We start from the raw sequence: 27,508 nt of genomic DNA on the forward strand, positions 1-27,508 counted from the left end.
ATTCCTTAAACAGGTAAACACTGACAAAAAATTTAATAAAATGATTTCCACAAATTATCAACTATGCAGACATTGTTCATCATTTTTTTGTCAGTAAATCAGTAACAATCAAATGATTTTGTATGTGTTCACATAAATTATCAACTAAGCAGGAATAGTTTATCAATTTTTTTTATGTCCGTAAATTACTAATCAATCAAGGGAAAGCAAACCCCCAACTATTGCTGATACTTCCAAAGCATCAGTGCATCACACAGGAAAATACTTTTAATAACTAATTTCCTTAGCAACATCTCTTTTTCAGTTATGAACAGTAGTAACCGAACATCCCTACCCTTCAACCAAATGTCCCTTGCAAACCAATGCGAATATTATGAAGTACACAGAAATATATTAAGAAGATTTCATATCAGAGTTTTAAAGGCACTGCTACATTCTGCCTACAAAGAAAATATGTACATATACAAGTTTCAAAAGAAACTGATTCTCATAAGAAAAATTAATTGCCCCACACCTTTTCGAAGCATTCAAAAAAGCACTCCTGTATGATCAACCGCCAAACTACAAAAGTAGTCTGCAAGTATTGGAGCTGACAAAAGAACACCTTTCACCACCCATATCATCCCTGTGCCTGCTAAACAATAGCATCAACGTTCATCACATCAAACAGAGATTTTGCAACTGCACATGCAATTTTCATCTCACCTAAACCACTTTAACATATATACTCTGATAGGTGAACAATGGATCTCGAGTAAAACCGCACATCTTCATTTCTCTTAGCCCTCTTCACCAAACAATCCATCATTTTCCAATTCATAGTGGATCCAAGCTCTTCATAATTCTATGCAGCCGCCTAAACATCATTAGAACAAAATTCATATTTATAAAGACCAGAAATGGATGAGGTATTCATCGATGTCCCGGATTCTTAGTTATTGAATCAATACCGAGCTGACTTGCGTTGAGTATGAAATGGTGACATGAACCCTTTGTCCTTGGGAAGAGGCACCTCACGAAACCACTCATGGTTAAGTGCATCTTGTGCTGTTATCCGCTGCATTCAGTAGTAGAATAGAATTAGCAAAATGATCAGAATTAAATAACAAACTATACAGAAAGACAATTGTTATCACACATACTTTCTAGTCGGTAAGAATTACCTTCTCTGGGTCATAGGCTACAAGCCTGTTTAACAAGTCCAGTCCAGCTTCAGAAAGATATGGACGACTTGTGAACGTAAAAAAAGATGGTGACGGAAATCTTTCACGTGGTGTTTTATACCTGAAAGAAAAAGACAAATGGTCAGACAACCCGACCAAAAAAACTCGATAATCAAGGCCAGGGAAAACAACAGCATAAGAAAATTTGAGATTAATACAAAACCAGAAAAGAACATAAAAGAGTTACTTACTTTTTCACTGGAACATTAATCTTCACCCCAGGTAATCTCGAAAAACCTGGCCATATAGTCTCATCTGGCCTTCCAAGAGTTCCAAATATCTGCAATAAACATGAAAATTCAAAAATTTACTTAGACAAGTAAGCTGGAGCATCAAGAATAGAAAGACGATTAAGAGAAACAGTGAATACCATTTTGAGTTGCTCAATTTCCGATTCTGCAGTAAACCGCGGCTTCTTTTTGTTCTCATCAATGAACAGCGGCTTCCCATCTAAAAGTTCAGCCATAATACAACCAATGGACCACATGTCAATTGCTGTTGAATACTTTTCTGCTCCCAATAGTAGCTCTGGCGCCCTGCAAAGAAGGTAGCATCACCATGAGTTCTACAACCATAGTAAATCTTTCTACAAAAAAGATAATTCTACTTAAAACATGCAATAAGGAAGAGTTGATGAAGCGTGTCGGGTTCTATTTACCTGTATGAGAGAGTAACCACCAACGGTGTGTACGGCTTTAATGGGCTCCCATATTGACGAGACAACCCAAAGTCACATATCTTCAACTCGCCCCTGTTATTCAACAGAATGTTTGTAGTCTTCAGATCCCTATGAAGCACCCAATTATCGTGAAGATGTTTCATGCCCTCTAATAGCTGTCGCATTAGGCATTTCACTTCACTCTGAGTAAAAGGCTGCTCCTTAGTTTCCAATAGCGCTCTGAGGTCATGCTCCATGTACTCCATAACCACAAAAGTTTCATCCCTTTCATCCTCGACCACAACTTCCTTGATGTTCACAACCGATGGATGACAGAGTGACAAGAGAATGTTTATTTCCCTCAAAAACGTCACAGGGAAGCCCTCCCTGTCTCTATCATTCTTAATCACCTTTTTCAGTGCAACGATTTCTCCACTCCTCTTGTCCCTAGCGCGAAAAACAACACCATAAGTTCCTGAATTGATTTTGTTCAGCCTTTCAAACTCATGCACGCTCCTACAACTATTAAGCATGTTTACAATTCTTTGTGGTTGGCCCATTGACCCAAAGGACCCAGGAGAGTTACTAACCCCCTCCAATTCAGTACCCTCTGCGTCACAATTTACTTTATAATCCTCATCATCTTCATCTTCTTCCTCCATATCATTATTCTCATTCACACGACACTCACCTCCACTCACATGCAAATCCGTCAGTTCCCCAAGCTCAGGAGGACTCAAGACAGTCGTGCTCAAAATAGTCACAGAATGTCCAGAATGAACTTTCTTAGCCATCTCATCATCATTATCTGAAACCTCACCCTCATCCTTATCAACCCATCGTGAACCCGAAACATTCTTTACAGGAATAACTTCTCCCTCTTCCATATCATTCACCAATGAGGATACTCCCGAAAGGGGTGTGCCACTCGAGACTACTCCTCCTTTCTCCAATTTCTTCTCTCCTTTTATAATATCCCACACAATGGGCAAAAACTTACGCTTCTTAACCGGAGGTGATGGTACCTCAACAGCACCATCAGATCCACTTCCACTATACACTTCCCCTAATTCCCTCTCTTCCCTTTTAACAACACGCCTTCGTCCCACTTCTCTCTTTCTATCATTACCCCTAATCTTAGAAGAGCTATATCTACCACCCTCATCTCTCCTCTCGTAATAATAATCATCATTTTCTTTTCTACGTAACGAAACAACAAAATTAGATTCACGATGATTCTTAAATTCATTATGTCGGTAACTAGAGTGTTTACCTGCTGCTGCCATATTCAAAAAAGAAACAAACTTTCTTTCGATCAAAACCTTAATCGAATTAAAAAAAAAAAAAACAGAAACAATCGAGAACGAACAAAAAAAACGTTACCAAATAAACTTTGATTGATTGAAATCAGAATTATTCTTCGCCGTCTACACAACAAGAATCAATTGATTGGAATTTGATCAATTGTGAAAAAGTTAAAAAGGAAAACCCTAGAAATCGTCTTACCGAAAATCACGGAAGTTGATTTCCAAATTTTGAGAGAGAATAAAATTTTGAGAGGTCGACTTAGGGTTCAGGTCTATTTATATCTTACTGACTCTCAAAAAGTCAAAAGTCAAGACACAGTTTAGGAAAGTAATAATTAGTTGCACCGTGCAGTAGTTTGCCTTGGTGCATCTCGAGGGAAAACCGTATAGTAGAAAACCGAAACAAAAACAGTATAGGGCAGAGTAAAATCTACATTACCCGACTAGTAAAATCTAAAAGGGTCTTTTTTTAGTATGTCACACTTTATTAGTGCGATTTTGAGTTTAGTCACCCAAAGTTTAAAATTTTGATTTTAGTCACATTCCGTTAACAAGGTTTGTCCCAAGCCATTAGTCAATGTATTTGACTAGGTTTGACTATATATATATTTTAATTTTTTAGAAATGAACCAATCCATCATAAGAAATTAAAAAAAATAAAAAATAAAATCTACGGATTAATTTCTAAAAAAAATTAAAAAATTAATTTCTACAATATATATATATTTATTTTTTAAATTTTAATTTTAATTTCTACAATATATATTTTAATTTTTTTTAGAAATGGCCGTATTTGGTTCATTTCTAAAAAAATTAATTTATATGATATATATATATATATGTATATATACATTCAACGTATGGTCAAATCTAGTCAAATACGTTGACTAACGGCTTAAGACAGACTTGTTAACAAAGTCTGACTAAAATCAAAATTTTAAACTTCGTGTGACTAAACTAAAAAACGCACTAATATAGTGTGACGTACTATAAAAAGACCCAATCTAAAACCCTTTCTGGGACAGAAATACAGAATTATCAAGTTGAAACAGTAACAGTAATAGCATTTGAGTATCCAGCGCCGAAGAATTAAGCCAAAGAGTGAAAAACCAAAACAAATATGCCCTCTTAGTCAATGGCCGAAATTCATTCAGGGCACCACAGAATGACTACAATAAGTACTTCATTAAAAAAAAACAATCAACAAGAATGAGCATAGATTGTATATTTAGTAATAATATAAACACAAAAATACCTCCAATAACATAATAATTTTCACAATTGTTTTTGGCGAGTTGAAGGATATCTGATAGGAATTTAACCGACCTAAATAAATGGGCTAATTAAATTCTACTTTACTTATACTAATACTCGCAAACGCACGAGGTCTATCGTAATAGGTGCGCAATAACAAGGTTGATCCCACAGAGATTGCTGTTTAGGGACAATTGAATACTAAAATACTACTTATCCTAATTCGACAATGTTGTTTTATAGAAATTTGGAATTACTATTAACTAAAGCTAATTAATTTAACTACGTTTACGAAATGAATAAACTAAACAATTAAGATTTGCTAAGTGGAGAGAATTATAGGACTATCGAATCCACCTTACATCTCCGTAGACACTATCGACTTAACCTATGGTATTCCAGTTATATATTTATGAGTAGCAATCGATGATTCTCGATGATATTATCGTTAAAGTTCTTTTTGTACTTTCTTCGCAAAATTATCTTCTTACTCAGCTAAAGATTAAACCCAAAATATTATTTGTCTTCTTACGGCACAAACAATCAAATGATTTAATACTAACAGTTATACCAAGCTTGATTAATAACCACCTATTCAAACTACCGAAAATGCATCACAAAAATAGTGAAAGAAATAATAGTAATATTAATCACGAGATCAAAGAAGAATTAAATCATTAATAATAATTCAGGAATACCAAATATCAAATCTCTAACATCTACATCGATTTAAGGTTTCATATATGCCCTAGAAATAGTTTAGTTACACATGGAAAATAAAGCAAAAGAAGCAGAAGAAAATAAAGTCATTAACAAAATCGATATCAACTGTCAAGAGCCTGGCTTCGGTGTTCTGTTCTATGTTCTTGATCCCGATTCTCCCCCGCTTTTCTCTCCATTTCTCTTGTTTATATAGAGGTTTTGTAGCCGTATTTGATTAGAATTGGAACATTCTAATTCGGTGCAGCTATGTCGGTCTTTTGTTTCTCTTTTGTTTCTATTCGTGAGTGAAGGAGAATAGAAGGTGGTGATCCCCTGCTTTAGGATGGACGGTGAATGGCATCTCCACATCAGCGCCCACAATTTTTAGACTCTTTTATTTTTAGTTATAGAACTGGTCCCGCGAAAATGAAAAATCTTTCCACTTCCCACAATTTTTTCCCTAAAAATAAGAAAGGAAACAAAGAGAAAAATGATGACCCTCTTTCTTCTCCGTCTCTTCTTCTTCTTCTACAAAAAAAAAATACAAAACGACTTTACGTCAAAAATATAATCTTGAACTGCTCGTCATCATAACAGTAAGGTAAATAATCCTAAACTTTTATTGTTTTTTAAGGAATGGATGGATTTAGTCAAGATAAAAATGAGGATGTAGTAGATGTTGACGAGTATACTGATGAAGATGAGGTTGAGGTTATACCAGATGATGATGAGGATATAGAGAATGTATTTGTTCAAGAAGAAAATAAATTGGAGTTGAATATCGGAATAATTTTTGATAGTGTTGCTGATTTATTTGAGTACTATTTGAAATATGGCAATGAAAATGGCTTTCCAGTTAAGAAAAGATCCTCAAGGACTGATGATAATAAGGAGGTTCGATGGGTGGCTTTTGCATGCTCTCGGTCAGGCAAAACAGAGAGCACATCAAGAAATGCTTTCAAATTGCATCCAACCACTAAAACTGAATGCAATGCAAGGCTTAGGGCTGCTTTATGCCCCAATGGGAAGTGGCGCTTGACATCGGTTGCGTTTGATCATAATCACGTGTTGAGCCTAGGAAAATCACAATTTTACAAGAAGAACCGTGGCTTGAAACCATCTGTAAAAAGAAGGCTTGAACTGAATGATATGTCGAGTATTAAACCTAGCAACAATTATTGCACCTTTGTTACAGAAGCGGGTGGTCATGAGAAGGTGCCATTTTTAGAGAAAGATTGTCGCAATCATCTTGACAAAGTAAGACGGTTAAGACTCGGTAATGGAGATGGTGCAACAGTTGAAAACTACTTCGCAAAAATGCAGGCTAACAACTCAAACTTTTTTTCTCTGATGGATTTAGATATAATTGATGGCAGGATAAAGAATATATTTTGGGCTGATGCAAGGAGTAGAGTGGCATATGAAGAGTTTGGCGATGCCATCACTTTTAACACGATATACTTAACAAATAAGTATGACATGCCTTTTGCCCCTTTCGTTGGTGTGAACCATCATGGACAGTCAATGTTATTGGGGTGTGCTTTGATTTCGAAGCAGGATACTGTTACATTTTCTTGGGTTTTTCGGACTTGGCTATAATGTATGGGTGGTCGTGCTCCTACTGCAATAATAATTGATCAAGACAGAGCTATGCAAAATGCTATTGGGAGTGTCTTCCCGAGCACACGACATCGGTGGTGTTTATGGCATATAATGAAAAAATTGCCTGAAAAGTTAAAGGCTCATAAAGAGTACGAGTCTATCAAGTTTGCAATGTAACGTGCAGTCTATGAGTCTGTGACTATTGATGATTTTGAAGAAAGTTGGAAGACATTTATCAGGAAATTTGATCTTAAAAAAAATGATTGGTTGAATGGGTTGTATGAGGAGAAAACTCGCTGGGTTCCTGTGTTTGTAAAGGATACTTTTTGGGTGGGGATGTCAACTACTCAAAGAAGTGAGAGCATGAATTCATTCTTTGATGGGTATGTAAACTCCAAGACTACCCTGAAACAGTTTGTCGAGCAGTATGAAAATGCACTACGAAGGAAGGTAGAGAAAGAAAACCAAGCAGATTTTATCTCATTCAACTCTCGAGTCCCTTGTATTACTCATTATATGATGGAGAAGCAGTTTCAAGATAGTTACACAACTGCAAAGTTTAAGGAGTTTTAAACAAAGCTAACAAGTAAGATTTATTGTGACATGTCTCACGTTAAAGAGGATTGTGGTATTCACATGTATGAAATTTTAGAAGATAAAGGATTGGATCGGCAAACCACTTTTACTGTTTCGTTAAACTTAAATGACCTAGATATTAAGTGCAATTGTCGTTTGTTTGAGTTTAAATGAATCCTATGTAGACATGCTCTTACGGCCTTGATTCACAAAAAAGTGCAAAAGGTGCCTGAAAAATACATTTTTAGGTGATGGAGGAAAGATGTAAGGAGGCAACACACAAAGGTTAAAATTAGTTACTTTGATTGGCTGCAAAACCCCGATAATGAACGGTATGACAGGATGTGCAAAGTCTTTTATGAAGTTGCAGACTTGGCAACTCATAACGAAGCTAAGACGAGATTGGTTGTTGATCGGATTAAGTTATTATGCAAGGAACTGAATGAAGATGAAGGAGCATGGGGAAGTAGTTTGCCAAATTCGTTGTCAGGCATCAAACATCATGATAGATCATCAAGTCATGACATTATTCCTATGTGTAAGCAAAATGGAATTGTTCGGAGTCCATTGGCAGTCCGTAGTAATATAGGTCGACCGCCTTTTAAAAGGAAGGAGTCTAAGGGGGAACAAGTTGTTAGAAAGAAAAAGGAACAAGAGAAGAAAGTGAGAGAAAAAGAGAAAGAGGTCGGTGCTGGAAGTGTCTTTGGTAACCTAAACTCCGATAAGGTAGCAAGCAACTGACTAACACAAATCTCAATTACTCAGTTGTCATTTATTGCACTTAATATATTTTATTCAAACTAATACTTATATGTATATAACTTATTGTACTATCATTGTTGGATTCAACTGGTGGATTAGAAGTTATCGAGCTTGGTGGGACACAAGAAAGTATTACAATGAAGGTTCGTAGCTTACTTTGCTCTCGGTTATTCTTTAAATAAATACTACTTCATATTCTACAAATTTTCTATTGAGCTTTGATGTTATTGTGTCGTGATTTTGTTTCTTGTGCAAATGCCACTTTTTGAACATTTACAAATGTAAGACCATGGAAGAAATGCCCCTCATGCCAATCATCCTTACAATTCGATTGATGCCGGCTTTCCTCTTCATTTGCAGGTTATTAGTTATTATCTTTTCATATAATATTTTTCAATGTCTATTCCTTAAATATCTTATAAATATATAGGACACTAGAGGAACCTTTCCTTTTCGTGGTGGCAGCCATCTGAATAACTATATTGGTGCCGACTTTCCTCTTCATGTCCAGGTGTGTACTTTTGCCCTATTCTCTGTCATTCTTTTTTTTCTTACAAAGTCGCAGATGTCTTATACTAAGAATTTTACAATTGCAGGAGAATGGAGATAATTTTCCTCGTGCCTATCCTCCAAATAATTTTTTGGGTATCAACTTTCCACTTCAAATTCCGGTAACTTATTTTTCTATTTTTATATTGCAAATAAGTTACCCCACTTTTACTACTGCAAACTTACAAACATCATTGGTGTCACAGAGTTACCATTACCCTTTTTGGAGTGGGGGTGATATGCCATTTAGTAGACACGATACGCCTTAGAAGGTGGATGAAGACATGAGCTGATCATTAATGTGTTATCTATTTTTTGTATAAATCATTTACGGTTGTACCAGTGACGATGAGGGCACTGAAAACTCACTTGGACAAGACAAAGAATCTTCCATTTGTGAAGAAAATTTCAGATTTTCGCTTGCTACTCCTGCTGTCAAGGTTCCCCAATGCTAATATTCCCGCATTAGCAGAGTGTGCAAACAGAAACATCGGTACCAGAAGGTTGCCAGCTACTAATATATTCAATGGCTAATGCTTCTTGACTTGGAGGGTCTTGATGTGGTCCTTTGCCTTAGTTATGCGGTGGAGATTCTATTACAAGTCAATTATTGGCTGTGATGTATGTGTAGAGTGATCAGTTGGTTTTTGGTTATTCAAAACAATGTTTCATGACGATCAATGTGTGGTATAATTATACTCTTAAAAATTGTGTTATCAGAACTTGCATCTTAGATGCAAACTTCTTTCAAAACATGAATTGTTTATCTTTTTGTGTCAATTTATATTAGTTAAGCATTTTGCATTAATTTAAAGTCAGTACTCATTTTCTTCCTTGAAAGGTAAAAGAATTTTATATAAAAAGTGGGATAACAACTAGATCCAAACAAACTAAGCAATCTCAAAAACAGCATGGAAGGGACGAGTGCTTAAGTTATGTGGAGTTCGTCTATATCATTCTTCCAAAGACCAAAACATAACTTTTTACTTCATATTTGCCTCAGTAAACAGCGTAAAACAATTCACCCATGGGTCATACTTTCTAAACTCAAGCTTCTCTGTCATCTTCCGTGGATTCTTACGCTTCACATAAAAAAATTCAGTCCCGGCTGTAGAGACAAGCCTGATGAATAGTGAATCACCCTTGGCCATCCCCATTAAAACTCATAAATAGTGAAGTTGAGCTAAATCTGCAAAATCAAACTAGACGAGGATGAATTTAGTTTGTCTGATGGTGAGAAGTCGAAACTGGAAGCATCTGAAACAAACTAGACGAGCGATCGATACGCCATATAGATATTTCCTGCTTGAGATTCCTTCAATAAGATCTTCGGTTTTGAATCTGTTTGGCGAGAAGAAGAATAGACAGGGATTTAATTTTTTTTTTGTTTTTTAGCCAAAAATAAATCGCGGGAAGATTTCATGGGACTTTGTAATTCTCACATTTGGCTGACGTGGGCTGCCACCTAATTAGACACATAAGTAAGTTGAAATAGTAGGTCATATTAAGTAGGTCCGTATAGCATTACTGATATAATAATTCCGTACTATTTTGAATTCTAATTGGAAGGAAATAAAGCGCATTGGGTTACTATTTCTGTCATGAGAATGAAATGGGAAGGAAATCTAAAGTGATGATCCGGTGGTCAAAGGACTATAATGGGATGAGGTTTAAATGTTTGGTTCAGTGGGCTTTGGTGTATATGGGCTAGTCTATAGCTCATGGGATTTTATAGTTCGATACACTAATTCCTTCAAACTGACTTTAGCCCGCATGGTTCGAACTCAAAAATTCCAAACCACCAGTAACAACACAAGCTCCAAAGCTAGTAAGCTATAACCCATAGCCATACTCCAATACGAACAACATATATATTTTGCACCTCCACTGAACTAGACCAACGTACACACTGATATCTTAGAATCTCGACAGTTTTGACACATCTAATCAATTTAGCTCCAATTCCTGCAAAATCAATAAAAATACACTAACTAAATTAAACGGACTAACTAATATAAAATTGGGCGAAAATATGTAACAATTACATGCTTATCAATATCTTGAAGCTGAACGACCCATCTTTTGGAAGTGTTGAAGGATTGTTTCATCATCAAAACAATCAAAAATGTCTTTTTCGATGTATGTAACCAAACAATCATTCAACCAATCATATCCCATTCGGTTGCGCAATCGGTTTTTTATTATGTGCATAGCAGAAAATGCTCTCTCCACACTGGCAATAGCAATAGGTAAAAGATTAATGACAATGTCATCAGCAAAAACACTAACGGATATACTATACTTTTCTTTGTCTCTACCATCTTTCTAACAAGATCATTGACTCCATTTAATTCTGAAAATCCATAGCTAGAGCGTACATCAGTAATATAATTATCTAGTTGATCATGAAGTATTATAAGAGTTTTAGGGGGAAAATCACTCGAATAAAATTCAGCAAGACATATCAAACTTTTCTTATCAAATGCAACAAACAAATTACTTGGATTCAAGCATGCTACACAAAGAAGCAGTTCTATATTCACTTTATCAAACTGATCGATTGTTTAACTCAATAAGCTATCAGTCTATACATTTGTAGAATAAACTCACACGATAATAATGAAGGTTTATCATCCCTTCGACATTACGTCCAGATTGCCCTCTTGCTACAAATTTGTCTTCCATGTTAGGGATGGAGGTGATATTCTTAGTGCAAAAGGAAGATACCTTAGTTATAAAAAGATCTCATTCATCATCTTTCATAGTTTGCAATCGTTGTTTGGACACTTCAACAAGTGTCAATGCATTGATAATGTCTTGATCACTTATTTGCAATGTTTTTGACAAATCATTAGTAATTCCAATAATCTTTTTCATCAAATGTAATAAGAAAATAAAATCAAAATATTGTAATGATACCAGTAAAGCAGATACTTATCTTCTTTGTTCTGAATTTATACCATCTTCTACCACACGCTCAAGAACTTCAATAACTGAAAGAGAAAGGACAAGAAAGCAAACAAGAGTAGCATAATGCAACCCCCAACGTTTGTCTCCAGACTGTTTCAAACTAATCTCTTGATTGAGACCCTATTCAATAGGAAGTTCACTATTTTCTACTGCTTTAAGAACTTTTGTATTGTGGCTATCCATAAGAATTTCTCGATGTTTGCACAAGTATTCACGGCACTATAAACCAAGTTGAAAAACAAAGCAACATGGATAATGTTTTTAGCAACAACAACCAATGCCAACTGAAGTTGATGGGTGAAGTAATGAACATAAAAAACAGATTTGTTTTCCTTCATGATGAGGGCATTAAGATCGTTGAACTGACCTTGCATATTACTAGCTCTGTCGTAACCTTGACCACGTAATCTTGATATACATAATCCTTGTTTGTTGAAAAGTGAATCAATATAGCTACTTTGAGTGATAAGGCACTAGTTTATTCAACATGCACAATGTTAATAAAATGTTCAACACAAGCATCTATCTTTCTTTACAAAGCGTAAAATAACAGTCATTTGTTCTTTAATTGATGTCTCGAGATTCATTGACCAAAACTGAGAAAAAAAAAATCTCCAAGCTCTTTAAGGATGGCGTTTGTAGTTTCCACTGCAGTTGAATTGACAATATCTATCTGAATATCAAATAAAGTCAAACAGATATTCCCAAGAGAATTTCTTATCGCATCCTTAGTGACATCATTTTGATTATATGCAAATTTCAACATCCCTAGAAAGTTCTCTGGATTACTTGAAGTAGAGGATTCATCATGCACCTATGAAGATTAATCTTTGTCGTAAAAGAAATCGAGAACAATCAACCACTGTTTGCAAATGAATTTTGTATGCATTTCGAACCTTGTCTGGCTGTTTAGATAAAAGAATTCAAACTTGTTGTTTTTGATTTAGTAAAGCTTGTCCTTGCTTATATACATGATTGTCGGCACGTACTATTAGGCCCCCCAACATGACTCTGTAATGCAACCTTTATGCTTTTCCAATTTCTAAATTCTTTAACTAATAACTACAAATGAATCTCCACCTCCTTGATCCCGTGGTCCAGTCTTAAAAAGATAGCAATGCAAGCAAAAAACAACATCATTATATATGCTATACTCTAACCAGTCACCACCATCATTGAACCAGGAAACATTGAATAATCTTCGTAGTTTATTGTATATAGGTGTTAATGGAAACTTGTGCTCACGGGGCTAAAAAGGGCTCTTTAGTAGATATAATCGATGAACAAACTCTTGCTCATTAGGAGGATAATTTGAAATTCGATGACGTAACCCCGGATCGGCAAGAAGACTTGTATGATCATTCTCCACACGGTTTCGTTTTAGCGTAGGTTGCACTTGATTAGGGGGAGTATCTTCTACTACCACAACCACGGGTGATTGATCAATTGCATATATACATAAAAATCAATTGCATATCACTACAAAAAAAATTATTTATTCCTTAAAGGCTAACCGAATATAAAAGCCACAAAACATGCGAATTTAAATCTTTTAAGTCTCCATTGAAAAATGTATTCCTGCTTTCAATCTCCCATAAACTAACAACATAGGCATTTTGTTATAAGAAACCCCAAATTACAAAAGCCCAAAATTCACAAATCCAAACAATTCTATTGTAACACTTAAAATAACATAACCCCTTCATTATCCAATCCCAAACCTCTAAAATGAAAATAGTCCAAGAAATAGTTTCGATATTAGTACAAAAACGAAACGTGTATGTTATCAATCAATTAGAAAGTTGAAAATATGTTTTTATACAAATTAATATCCACATTTTTGTATTACTTGTTCATAATAAAATAATAAAACAGAAGTAAGAAATGAGAAAAAGATAACGCACCAAAGTGAAAATTGATTGGTTCTGCCTTCTAAGTGTAATGATGGTTAATTAATATCTTTGCAGGTGTGAAAGACAGAGAGAGAAAGAGAGACCGAGAGACTATAGTCCAGAGAGAGGTGTATTTGTGGCCGAGTTGCTGAATTACCAACACTGGGTTGCATTAAAGTTGGACACTAGCAGTTAGGCCTTTTTTTCCTTTTCCTTTTGAATTAACAACACCACTATTTTTTTTGGGTCCAAAGTTAAGGGGGGGCTAGGCCCTACCTTATCCATTAATAGATTTTCCCATGCTCTCAGTCCATAGGCAAGAAGATGTAGCTACTAGCCTTGTGAGTTGAATTCATTCCTTACTTAGAAAGTTCTAAATAATTTCATATTTTTATAGGAGTATATTTGATAAGTCGGTCGTTTAGAGCAAGTCCAACGTGGAGATGTTAAATTGGGCTGCTAAAAGGTGTCACATATGCCTTTTAGCTTGCCTAGCCAAATTTGGCAACACAAAATGAAAAAACTATTCCAATCATGTTTTTAGCAGCTTGTAGTTTCGGGAGGCGGATGGTAGAAACTCTGCCGTTTGTATACTAAGTTGCAACAGACGACGGAAACTCTGTTGTCTGTATTGTCCAGACAACTTAAACGCAAATTTCTTTCTCCTTTTCTCTTCTCTTGGTCTCCTTCACTCAAACAACTCCCCTCTCCTCACTCCTTCACTCAAACAAATCGAACCTCGCACACTCTCTCGATCTCCTCACCCAAATCACTCAAAGGTAACATTCTGGAATTGTTGAATTGTTAATTGAGTTGTTAAATGAATGCATTTTTTAATGTTAATTGAATGCACATTTTGTTAATTGAGAGCTTTTTTGTTAATTGAATGCTTGAATGTTATTTGATATAAACTATCGTTAAATGTGGTTGTTTGATAATTTGAAAAGCGTTTTAAGGAAGATCATGTTGTGTAAAGTTATTGCATTGGCTCCCTCTAATATTGATTTTCTACACTTCAAAGTTGTGATTGTGTTGGGTATAGTTTGATTGAAGAAACGAGTAATAAATTATGGAGATGGAATTTGGGCTTGTCTTATATAATTGTTGTTGCCATATTCTTGATTGTGTTGTTCTCATTACCTAAATTTACAATTCTTTGGTTATTGTTTACATTCCGTTGGTTAAAATCACATGTTACGTGGAGGACTCTTTTGGGAGTTTATGGTTTTGGCGAGGGAATAAGAATGGTAGTTATTTGGAAAAATTATGAGAGTAAGAGGAAGTAGTTTATCTTGGTGAGAGTGATGCGAATACCAAAGTGGATATATAGTTTAGTTCATTTGAGATCCATTGAAGATGAAGGAACGGGTGAGAGAGCAGAGATTGTATTGTATGAGCCCGAAATGGTATTGTATTGTATGAGCGGAATTTATGTTTTTATAGACATTGTTGATACGTCGCATGTTTTTATTTGAATATAGTATATATGTTTGCTCATTGCCTTTGATCATGCTAGAACTGCAGATGCCACTCAAAACGAGTAATAAGGATAAATGAGTTTTCAATTAAAAATCAGTTAGTAGATTGACAAAAGAGTCAACATCAATGTTAAACGCCGATGAGGACGAAAATGAAGTCTATAATTTGCAAAACCCTCTAGTAATTCCATTTCCAAACCCAATCAATCTAGGGTGTACACGGGTCGGTTCGGGTCGGGTTTAGGTATAAACCGACAACCAGACCAACCCTATCGGTTTATATTTTTTTGGAACCGAACTGAACCGACTGTGTTATTCTAACCGAACCGATCCGAACTAATTCCAACCGAACCGATACCGAACCGAACCGATTTGGTTACAGTTTAACCGATTTTAACTGACCCGAACCGACTGGTTTTTACATATTTTTAAATTAAATCAATTAAATATATATATTATATATAGCGGGTCAGTTCGGGTCAGATATGGGACTAAACTGATAAAAGAACCGGCCTTATCGGTTTTCAAATATACTTAACCGAACCAAACTGACTCATAAACATAACCGACCCGAAACTGACCGGTTCGGTTCGGTCAATTTTGTCGGTTCAGCCGGTTTTATGCACACCCCTACACTAACACATTCTACATTGGCTAGAAACCTAAAAATACACATCTCTCATCGTGTTAGTATAAATATGGTAAATATTTCATCGTTAAATTTGATTTTGTTTTAACATCCTAATTTGTATTTACTTTAATTTTAATGAAGTGTTTTGAATAAATGTTTAGGCGGCAGGGAGATGAAATTGCGGTGTTGTTGGGCATCCGTGAGCACTTGGTGAAAAATAATGGTTACCAAAGGAGATTGTTTTGCAGATATATGAAATGAAATTTTAGTACAATATCTATTTGGGTCATTGTTTCAATGTTATCAAAATGCCGACGGTGGTTTAATATATGATTTGATCGAGCAGTGGTGGGACACAACTTACACTTCACACTTTCCGAAAGGCGAGATAGGCATCACTCTAATAATTGATGTTACTATGCTCACGGGAATAAACGTAGGAAAAGGAAAGACAATCACGTTTGGAGAAGGGTGGTACTCGACTTTTGATTACACATAGGAGTGATGGCCTAATATAAGGCCAGAGCATTGGTCTAAAAGGTGTATCAAACATTTTTTTTTTGTAAATGAGTTCATGGCTGGACAAGACTAAAGAGAGTGACGAAAGTTAGTATCCAACGGGTACAAATCGGGATAGATACTTGCAAGCATTATATTTTTACTTAATCACGCAGTGTTTTCTTCCCCACGGGTGATAGTTCGTTCACTGAGATTATGTTATATAATGTGTTTTGATTGGTTAGAATACATTCATAAGTTTGATTGGAGTGGTGCTATGTTTGGAGTTGATAGACACATAAACGTTACATATATCTACACCCAATTTTATATTAGTTAGTTCATTTAATTTATTCGTTTGACTTAATTAGTGTGTTTTTAGTGATTTTGCAGGATCAGAGTTAACTTGATTAAAAGTGTTGAAACTGTCGAGATTCGAAGATATTAGTGTGTGCACGTTGATCTAGTTCAGTGGAGTAACAAGGCTATGGCTATGAGTATTTGGTGAATGCACATGAAGCCAAGATTTAAGTGAGGACATGACCAGAAAAAGGTGCTGTAAAGTTGGGCCCAATTAAGTAAATACAAAGGAAATAAAAGAAAATGGAATTTGGGCCTAAAGTTTAGTCTGGGTCCAATAGCTTAAGATCGGACCATGTGTACCAAGCCAATTCTTAGCACTTAAATAGACCAGCCCATATACACCAAAGCCCATCGAACCAAACATTAAAACCTCACCTCATTATAGTATTTGGAGCACCTGATCGGTCTCCACCCTTCGCTTCACTCACGAACAGGAACATTAGTTCCTTCTCCATTTCACTTCTCACGAACAGAACCACAAAACCCCCTTAAATTCTGGCGAATTAATCGAAATCAAACCAAACAACTAAATAACCCACACACTATATTACCATAAACTCTACTCATTCTCGCGAATAGGAAGGAAAACCAAAACAGCATCTCCTTTAATTCGGACTTGGATCGAAACCGAAACTCTTGCGATCGACTTCGAATTCCATTCAAAATCAAACACTGCTAAAACCGAAACCTCTATATATACAAGTAAAAAACAAAGAGAGGGGGCGCTCTAGAACAGAGAAGACAGAACATAACACTGGAGAGCCGAAGAGCAAGAATTGGAGACGCACGGAAATCGAGAACGAGACGAAGGAAAGCCAAGGAGATTTCACTGTTAACATGAGTTCTCCTAACCTTTACTTTATTTTCAGTTTGATTATTATGTGTAGCTAAACTATTAGCTAGGGCTTAGATGAAGCCCTAGACTTGCGTAGGTTTTTTTATGTTTAATTAGTTTACTGTTCTCGGAACTTAAAGATTAAACTCGATTGATTTCTTTAGATAGTAATAGGATTACTTTCATTAATTATATCTTGCATGTTTTCATGTCTCGACTAATTAATAGTTAGATTATTCTCTTATTAATATAAATGCACTACGTTTATCGTTTAAATAAATCTGTGAAGAGTTGTGCTATAAAAAGACAACTCTTGCTAGGGATTTATATTTTCGTTTGCTAAAATCCAATCAATCTAATAAATATAAGAGCTTCATGATCACATCTTCGAGCAAGCAAGGGTTACCTTTCCCTCATGCTACTTGTAATTAAAAGAGAACTATAAACTGATTTGACTAGGATAACCTACAACGGTCTAGGGTGGATTCGAATGCCTTAGTGTTTTCTTCGTTAATAGTTAATCCATTTAATTTATTGCTTTCGTAGTAATTAGTTAATTTTAGTTAATAGTAATTCAAACTTCCATAAAAGAATATTGTTCGAATTAGTTAAGTATAATTTTAATACCCGTTTGTCCGAAGTAGCAATCCCTGTAGGATCGACCCGTTTGTCGCAACTATTTTCAACGATAGATGTGCGCTTGCGGTTTAACTAGGGTTAGATTAGTCTATTTAATTAGACTGATTAATTTCCTATCAGGAGTTTTGATTTACGCGTTGGATCAAACATGCTGACTTAATAATAATGTTGTGGATGGTCCATATGGTGGCTTCACCCTTCTTTTACAAGTAAATTTTAAATTTTTAGTATTATAACTTTATATTAAATTACAAGTTTGTTTTTGATATTTATTATTATTATTATTATTATTATAGTATTAGTGACATGAGTACGTACTTACAGTGACTCCACTTATAAGAATGAACATGAACCGTGATATTGTCCCACGGATTAGAGCATGGATAAATGACTATAAAGAACACCAATCTGGTAAAAAACGCTACAACATTCACTTAGACCGTAACCAACTCGAGACTAGATCAACAATGGTGATACAGTGGACACCATGGTATACTGCAAAGTATATGCAATTAAATGTTGAGGATGTGGTTGGGGATATCGTGGATGATGAGTGGATGTGTGAGGCGATTCACCATATACGTCGTTCATATGATCTTACAATGCGTCGAGTTGTCTTTAAGTTTGGAGGTACCATCATGTGGTACCTGGGTGATAGGTGTTGGCACCAAATCATTTTCATTCCACACCCTCCTCCGGAGAATATGTGCCCATTGGGAAAAGCTAGTCAGTGGAGGTTCTACCTTAGAAATAATGAAGACTTGTGGCCACAGACATCACTATAATTATATTATAATGGTGACTACGGCATTTATCGGGATCACGTCTCAAATGGTCCTACATTGTATTATAAAACTCCGTAGAGATATAACATTTCGGTTAATTATGTGCTTAATAATCATGAAATAATCGTATTTTCGTGCTTTTGCAGGTTTGCGCAACCAATGTAAAAATGAGGATAAAGCCAGTATTTAAGCATGGAATAGTGTGTCTATGTAAAGTTTTCCAAGTTAGCTCATGCAAAGCTCAACAAAACCCGCCTAAAACCCAGGAACTCCAACAGGACGATCCCAAGTCAAAAAGGGATTACGTGCACAAAAGCATCAAACTTCCGAAGCTCATATCTCTTGAACTAGGACTCCGATTTCGGCGAGTGAGCTGATCAGACGATCAGTGCGATGAACTCTACGCAAAGGCAGGAAGTTGTAAAAATGTCAAAAGACCGGTTCGCCACTGGACGCAGCATGTGGGTCAATTCTAGGGCCCACAAGATTGGATGAGTCATCAAGCAAGTCAAGACAAAATATGCAAATTATTGGCACAAATTGACACCTTGCATGACATTTATTAAGTTGACTAGATTTTAGGTGCTAATAGTGTAAAAAAAATGCAAGGTATCAATTTGTTTTGATTTTGAGATAAGATAGAATTTAATGTGATTAATGGTGGGAGTTGATTCACGTGGGTGAAAAGAGAGAAAACTCTTGAAATGGGCTGATTTGTATTGATTTTTGGACACTCCATTCATTCCATTTGGATGCATGTTATTATTTTTCTAAGTAAGCTTTAGTTTGGTGTAATAGTGTTAATGGTAGCCACTTTAGTTTTCTAAATAAAATTTCTTACTTTCTAGCTTAAAAAATCATTTGTTTGCATTCTTCTTCTTCTTCTTTAATTCAGCATACATCCAACATCTATTTGCATATATTTCCTAGGATCATGAGCTAAAACCCTCCCAAGGGGAGGGTGAATGATGCTCATGTGAGGATCAGTGCACGTTTTAAGGGCCTAGAATCACTTCTTATAGGCTTAGGTTTTCTTTGACGTTACAAAATGACTGAGTCCGACAAATTTTTTAGCCTTGTGCTTTAGAAAAGCTAGCGCACGCGACCCATTGACACTGGGATCAATCGCGCGCGAGTTCTAGAGAATCCAGATTTTTATCTTTGTCCAAATGGCGTGAAATGAAACCAGGAGTTGAAAATACATTTCAGAGATGAAATATCTCGACAACTCCTCATGCTAGCAAAGTACATCTTGCTAGGGATCGATACTCGAATCAGTTTCAGGTTTGTCTATGAACCCGAGACATTAGAGATGGGGTGATTTTACTCTCTAAAAAGCTATGTAACTAATCTTGCATGAGTAGGTTAACCCTCTCCTTATCTTTCTCTCTCTATTTATTTAAGAAACAACTTGCAAATTTTAGATAACTTGTGTAGTAAATAATTGTTAGGAAAAAGAAATCTTCAAAATACCTAATTAAAAATCCTTCTCACATAGTTCTCTAAGGTGATAGGATTTTAGTTGTGATATCATTATTGTTTTAAGGTTGGAACGAAACCTTTACTCTAAAACATACAGACGAAAACACGTGAATAAGGAAATCTTGAGTTTTAGTACGTAGTAGGTAATCCTCTCTCGTAGTTCTCTAAGGTGATATGATTATTATTTTTTCGCTATCCACGTTTGAGTGATTATGATTTTATGAATTGCATTTTAATGTCTATATACATGCCCATGATAATGTTTTGCATGATTATATATATATAACGTGCATGATTATATATATATAAGTACCATGTTTAGTATATATAGGATTTTATGCCGTATATATATATTATGTAAAGTGCCTTCACCTGATTACATGTCTAGTTACGTATGAGTAGTTTAGATTTGCCTGTTAACGTAGATATACGTATACGTTATATATATTTGCATATTAGCCTCCATATACGTATTACTAATATGTATTTGCCTGTTCGTATAGAAATATTTATAGATGATACATCTTTGCCTATTAGTATTTATATACATCTAAGTAGAATATCTTCACATGCTACAGTCTCTAGCTACATCTGAGTATATTATCTTTGCATGATTAGATTTTATATGCCTATTTAGTAATTTTAAATAGCTTCAATAAAAAAATAATAAAAAATAATAATTAATAAGGACCGTGCATAAATTTTAATAATAATAATATTAATATTAATATTTTGCAGCTTTATCCTATGCATATATTTTAAATAACTTAAAAAAAAATCACATAAATCTTAAACATATTCCGATGGTGTCTAGGAAACTTGAAAGATTGAGGTTTCTTAATTAGGATCGTGCTTGCACGGAAAACCTCCCTCATATCTTTCCTGTGACTTGGCTGTTGGCCGGTTTATGCACACGTATTCTTAGCTTCACTGCTGCATTAGCAACAACTTAGGCCTACGTTATTCACTTCTAATAATTAAGAAAATAATAAAATTCAAGTAATAATAAGTTTCTTTTGTGCATAAGATCTAATTTTATGCTTGAATATATGAGATTAAGGTCTGGTAATAATAAAGAATTTGAACATACTTATCGTAGGAGAAAATACGATAGACAATTGCGTAAGTTCTCACCTCAACACAGTTCTTTATCTGTTAATAAAAATCATCAAGATCCCTTGTCGCCATTAACTGCATTAGTTATGGCCGACGAAACTCCACCAGCAGAGAAACCCCTTTTTGACTTCTATACTGCCTTATAAGACGGACATTCTTCCTGCATCAAACTCGAGGATATTGCCAGTGATTTTTTAATCCCGCCTAACATTTTTGGATTGTTACCTGTTTATCATGGTTTAAACCATTAGAAACCGTACAATCACCTCCGTAGGATTCAACAAGTAGCTACCACATTTCACCATCCATCAGTCTCTACCGAACAAGTCTTGCTTAGGTTGTTTCCTTTCACTTTAGCTGATAAAGCGTCAATTTGGCTAGCGGGACAACAACCACAATCTATAGAAACATGGAATAAACTTGTGCAAGCTTTCCTGTTACAATTTTATACTCAGAAGAAAACTACTGAAATGCTTCAAAAAATTAAATTCTTTTGCCAAAATCCTCATGAATCATTTACAAAAGCATGGAGTCGATTTACTGATCTTCTTTTATAATGTCCTCATCATCAGCTCGACACTGCTGTCCTTGTTCGTTCCTTCTTTAATGGAATTTCCGATCATAAAAAAGAAACACTTGATATAATGAACGGCAATTGCTTCATGGACAAAGGAGCTACTGAGGCATATAATTTTCTTGAAAAACAAGCAACGAGAGGTACACATTGGGGTAACACTGATTCTTCTAGATCATCTAAGGACATTGTTACAAAAGTAACATCTATTTTTTAGGTAAAACCTGATCCCGAATTAAAAAATCTAATAGAATCCCTGACTAAAAAAGTAGATGCCATCGCGGTTCAAGTAAACAATCAACTCCCAAAACAAGTCATAAACGTTAACACCTCCCCATGTATTCTTTGTCTAAATCCTGACCATCCTGATGCTTATTGTCCCTTGTTATATGCCTCCCCTTCCCAACCATCAGAAGAGACATGTGCATTCAACATTCCTAATGCACCTTGGAGACAACATCCGAATTTCGCTTGACACCTGAATACCCAACAGATGGATCCTCTAGGTTTCACAAATCCACTTGTTCGACCATCCACCAACTTTATTCCGTACCGCCAAGGAAATAATCACTAGTGCCAACAAAGTCAAAATCAGTTTCCAAGTAATTCCAATGCTAACTACCAAACCAACCACAGCCTTGTTCCAGCCAGTATCCCAGTTCCGGCTATAATCAACAACTTCTCAGCAATAATCGTGAACTAGTCCCTGTTGCACAACTTATGCCACTCACTACTGATAGGACGAGCGAAACTTTCTTAGCTTACATGTCACACCCCGAATTTCGATAGAATTCGGAAAAAACAAGATTTGTTCCCGACTCTTCGATTTTCGAGGTGTGACGCACTCTCAACTCCCAAAAACCCATAAACAGTTTAAATATGCGGATAATTAAAAACCAATAAAAATTTTAACTTAAACAAAAGTCCTCTTCATTACAAAAATTAACAAATGAAAATGCAAATAACCTTATCTCAACTGAAAATCTATATCACCTCAAAGGAAAACAAAAACTATCTTGAAATGCGATGCTAACGCAAACCACAAGCAGCAACCAATGTTCTTCAACACTAAACCTGTCAAAACTTATCAACTATGTTCATTTAATGAACACACCCGATAAGCAAACATGCAAATCGGGTCAACATTATAAAAATGCTGGTGTGAGTAGCCCTAAAATACAACATATACTTATACCAATATATACACAAACCATACGGTAGTTAGTTCCTCCACCGAGGCGCCTTAACTTTCAACGACTAATATAACATCCTTAAGTACAATAATGAAGGCAGGTAGTTCCTCCACTGAGGCGCCTTAACTTCCCATTAACCACACAACAAACTATACACATAATAAATAAGGCAAGTAGTTCCTCCATCGAGGCGCCTTAGGTTCAACTAAACAAATAACCAACCAAACGTATTATATACGTACCGCATTCCATGCTCAATTACAGAGTGGGTCGTCTCTGCCCAAGTAATTAGTTTGACCCACCCTTCTGCCAAACCATATACAATCATCTATCTAAAGATATATCATTAACCAACATATTACCATAATTATATTAATTAAGGTTTTCTTTGTGTGTCCCTAAAATTCACGTCGTATCTATGTCTTACCTAGTTTCCCTGACTACCACAATCGCTTCCCAACGCCGAACATATACATCCACATGCCTCCCCTTACATAATGAACCACTCCGTGCGTAACTACCCTGAGCGGGATGCCGCACACCAGGTAACCCTCACACGAAAGCCATTATGCAAGTACTGCCACTATTCGGCATAAAATATCGCGCGTCTCATTCTAATTTTTGCGAACGGAATAATCAAGCCACTATTCGGCTACGATTGCCCAACACATGGGTCAATCAACATCTTATATATACACCCTACACAAGGGCCAATCATATCACATACGCCCACACAGGGCAAATCACATGAGTTGTGGTAGTCAGGTTCTAGGATTTTTGTTACGTAATTTATTCGGGTGTCATACATTTATGACTCATAATCATTTCACTATATCACGTGCATGTCAAATACATTATTGCACTAAGCCACAATATTAAGAAATATTTCAATTATATCTCATAACCACTTTCATTCTTTCACGTGCCAATATATTATTGCACTACGCTACAATCCCGTGGGAAATAACCACAAATACTCTACTAGCATCTCACAGATAAAATAATGGAGTGTCTATACATTTATTTCTCCAAAACTATTGCATTTAATATATATATCCCAATATATTATATAATGTCACAATATCAACGTCAAATCTTAATTAGATAATGACCACCAAATTTATACAAGCTTCCACAGCATTTTAGCATTTGATTTGTCCATACAACTTACAACATAAGCGCGTAGTACAATTAAGCTTGATCCAGTCCACAATCAAATCCCCAAAAATCTAAAGTCCATGAATCTAAGTCCGTATGTAGTTTAATACTCATAAAAACATATATATCAAATTCTTATTATCAGAATTCCCCTCTAATTACGTGCCAATATATTATAGGTTTTACACACTACCCACGTCAAATCTTAATTAGATAATGACAACCAAGGTTATACAATGTTCGACAATATTTTATTACTACATTTGTCCATATTCCTAAATATATGAAAAATTGGAAAAAATCAACATTCCACAGTCAATGGTCAAAGGTCAAAATCAACGGTCAAAGTCAAAGTCAACACATCATTGTCAAAGTCAAACTGTCGTTTCCATGTTCGACAGGTTCAGGGTCATAGCCATAGTTCATGGCTAAGGTCAATGTACATGGCTCATGGGCTCATGACTAAGGTAATGGTTCGGACCCAACTGGCCAAACCCAAACCTTAGAACCCAAAAGTCTAAATGTTGAAAGACCCATTTGGATCTCTACTAAGTCCTATGGACTGGCCCAAACAATATTAGAAATTTGGCCCCAAACACTTAAACTGAACTGGCCCAACAACTTAAAACAAAATCGGGCCCAATCAAAACAAAACAAACCGGCCCATTGAACTAAACCAAATTGGTCCAAAACACAACTGAGTTCGGCCCAAATATTAAACTGAAACCGGCCCAACAAAACAACCCAAGAGGCTTTGGCCCAAAGCCCAAGCCCAAACCAAGTCGTCTTCTCCCTCAGGCTTCTCCTCCACCACCAACACCAAATCGACCTCCACAAAACCTTCACACACCACCCCAAACAAACCCATTGAAAATTGTGTGGGTGAAAACCCCCACAACTTTAATAAAACAAAAATCCCCAAATCCTTCAATCCAAATTTCACCAAACTAGATCTGAAAATAATTTCGGGCCGCCATTAATGGCTTCTCTAAGCTCCACTCGACAGCCCTCACGCACCCTCACTACAATCAACTATACACTAGTCTAGGTAGAAGCCTCACACTCCAATTAAACCCAAAAACAGCCCAACCACCGGCGCCATTAACGCCTCCAAGCTTTGGCAGCACCTTACCAAGTTTCAATCCCGACGACACCCCATCCAAGCTCAACAACCAACTTCAAACTTTCCCCCTACCACCATTCATTCAACCAACAACCCTCAATACACAAAAACAGTTCAAACACGAAAAATAAATACAAAAACAAATCCCTCAGTATCACAGTAATGGTAGTAATGGCGTTCTTTACAGGGGAGGAGGTTTGGGGCTCGCGCCTCCCTTTACCACCACCTAATGGTGTTTATAGTCCTAACAAATCTACCAAGTTTTAAACATTCACAATAAGAATACTCTTTGAACAGAAAATAGCAGAAAATGAAAGATGAATAGAACATGGTTTTGGACGACGCAGGTTTAAGCGTGTCTATATCACGGGGAAAAATATTTAAAACTAAACTACTCACCTCCTGTTACCGTGAAAAGAAAACTATCGAAGAAAATAATAAGAGAACCAATCCCAGCTAGCTCGCACAATCCCTCCTAGTCCGAATCGACGCGCTCCAACGCTCTAGCAAACGAACCGCCTCCATTTTTATTATTTTTCTTCTCTAAAAACCCTATTCTCTATAACAATGTGATTATATACTTGGGTTTGAAACCCAAGCCCAACACAGACTCGGGCCCAGAAACCAGGCCCACATATCCCAAATCCAATCCAACATATTTTATATAAATAAATAAATTAATTAATAAATAATTATGTATTTTAAATACGGGCGTTACATTACATGAACCAACAATCTTAAATACTGACGTCTATTCAACAATCGCTTCAACAATTAGCACAAGAAAAGAGTCAGAATGCGTGTTTTCTAAACAAGCAGTTCCGAACCCTAAGCCAGCAAACACTACCTTTGAACTCACCATTGCACCTGGTATTGCTCCAAACCAGGGTGAGGTGAATGCAATCACTACTCTTCGATCTGGCAAAACCATAGACAATCAAATACGTATGCCAGATGATCAACCAAAGGTCACTGGAATTTCAAATGAATTTGTTTTTGATAATGAACCTACGATTGAAGCACCAATTCCAACCAAGTCACCAATAGTTTATTCACCAATAGACTAATATACATACAATAGTTTCTACATCTTTTCATGAATAGAATGCACCAGCATTTGTTTGTATATAGCAGTGAGTTTCCGAAGACAAGGTTAGAACAATTAAATTCCATATCCTGTGAGAATCTAGCTAAAAGCCTCATTTGAATGATTATTGAGTGATGACACAAACGATGTTCGGATAGAAAAACCACACATCCACTTGCTTGATCACCACGCCATATCATATGAGGGAATTTAGGCCCTTTTTGGATTGATATAGCCAAATAAACGTTAAAAACCCAAAAATATAGTTTTTCTCTAGTTACCCCTCTTGAGCCTTCACCCTTTCTAAAAGCCTTTTTATTCTTCACCAAAAATTCTAAATCCGTTACAACACACAATAAAAAGCTTACTCAACTGATGAATTGAGAACTAGATGGATATCAGAAAAGAGAAGAGAAGACCTTTTACAAAAATAGAACATTTATTTGCTTCAAGAAAAAAAGAAAAGAAATAGAAGAAAAGAAAGACCCATCAAAAACAAAACTCCAAAAAATTCAAAGGAGTCAAAAAATCGAATCTCCCAAAAGTTCAAAATCAAAAGGAGACGATATCAAAAACAAAAAGAATCAAAAGCAAAGTTAGAACTCCCAAAAATTCAAAATCATATGGAGTCACAAAGCTAAAGGGCTAAAAGAATGTATCACAATTCGAAAACAAAAAAACAAAACGAGGTTCTTCTCTGGTTACAATTATCTTGAAGACCCAGTTTCTTGACTTATCAGATTTTGTTTTTCCCTTTATTTTTCTTTCTAAACCATCACCCTAGCCCCTCGTAACTCATAATAAAGACCTCTAGCTTGATTAGGAATAGGATGGTGTGGTAATAAGTGGAAAGTGTGATCAATTGACCCCGATTTCTTTGGACGTCATTTGAGTATGTGAGGAATATAAGTGCCCACTGCACTTGAGAGAATAAACCTTGAGTGAATCTATCAGAGAGTTGTGATTGCAACACACCCCTGTGAGAACCCACCTTAAGGAAGCTCTCCAAAAGCCTCGGAAACGACTCTGCTTTTGCATTTCGTTGCTCATG

The 27,508-nt window shown here is 35.9% G+C and overlaps 1 protein-coding gene and 1 pseudogene across 1 annotated transcript; one reads left to right on the forward strand and one right to left on the reverse strand.

The window, feature by feature from the left end:
- Positions 1–371: 371 nt before the first annotated feature.
- Positions 372–3,439, reverse strand: LOC147493702 (cyclin-dependent kinase G-2-like). The gene is made up of 8 exons (XM_086564975.1): positions 3,388–3,439; positions 3,265–3,308; positions 1,882–3,160; positions 1,594–1,759; positions 1,415–1,503; positions 1,164–1,284; positions 951–1,057; positions 372–856 (listed from the first exon to the last, which is right to left on the reverse strand). Exons 3-8 carry the CDS (start codon positions 2,766–2,768, stop codon positions 817–819), a joined length of 1,410 nt encoding a protein of 469 aa, XP_086421101.1. The 5' UTR covers positions 2,769–3,160; positions 3,265–3,308; positions 3,388–3,439; the 3' UTR covers positions 372–816.
- Positions 3,440–5,780: 2,341 nt separating this feature from the next.
- LOC147493703 (protein FAR-RED IMPAIRED RESPONSE 1-like) lies at positions 5,781–7,496 on the forward strand (annotated as a pseudogene).
- The last annotated feature ends 20,012 nt before the right edge of the window (positions 7,497–27,508 follow it).

The sequence above is a fragment of the Coptis chinensis genome, chromosome 6 (genome assembly GCF_015680905.1).
Source record: "Coptis chinensis isolate HL-2020 chromosome 6, ASM1568090v1, whole genome shotgun sequence".
Taxonomy (NCBI): domain Eukaryota; kingdom Viridiplantae; phylum Streptophyta; class Magnoliopsida; order Ranunculales; family Ranunculaceae; genus Coptis; species Coptis chinensis.

Excerpts from the sequence above, each read along its gene's own strand:
- LOC147493702 (XM_086564975.1), bottom strand. The coding sequence starts at position 2,768 with ATGGAAGAGGGAGAAGTTATTCCTGTAAAGAATGTTTCGGGTTCACGA. Across the intron at positions 1,504-1,593 it reads AAATTGAGCAACTCAAAATG|ATATTTGGAACTCTTGGAAG; the intron begins GTATTCACTGTT and ends TGTTTATTGCAG. Across the intron at positions 1,285-1,414 it reads ATTAATGTTCCAGTGAAAAA|GTATAAAACACCACGTGAAA; the intron begins GTAAGTAACTCT and ends TTTTTCTTTCAG.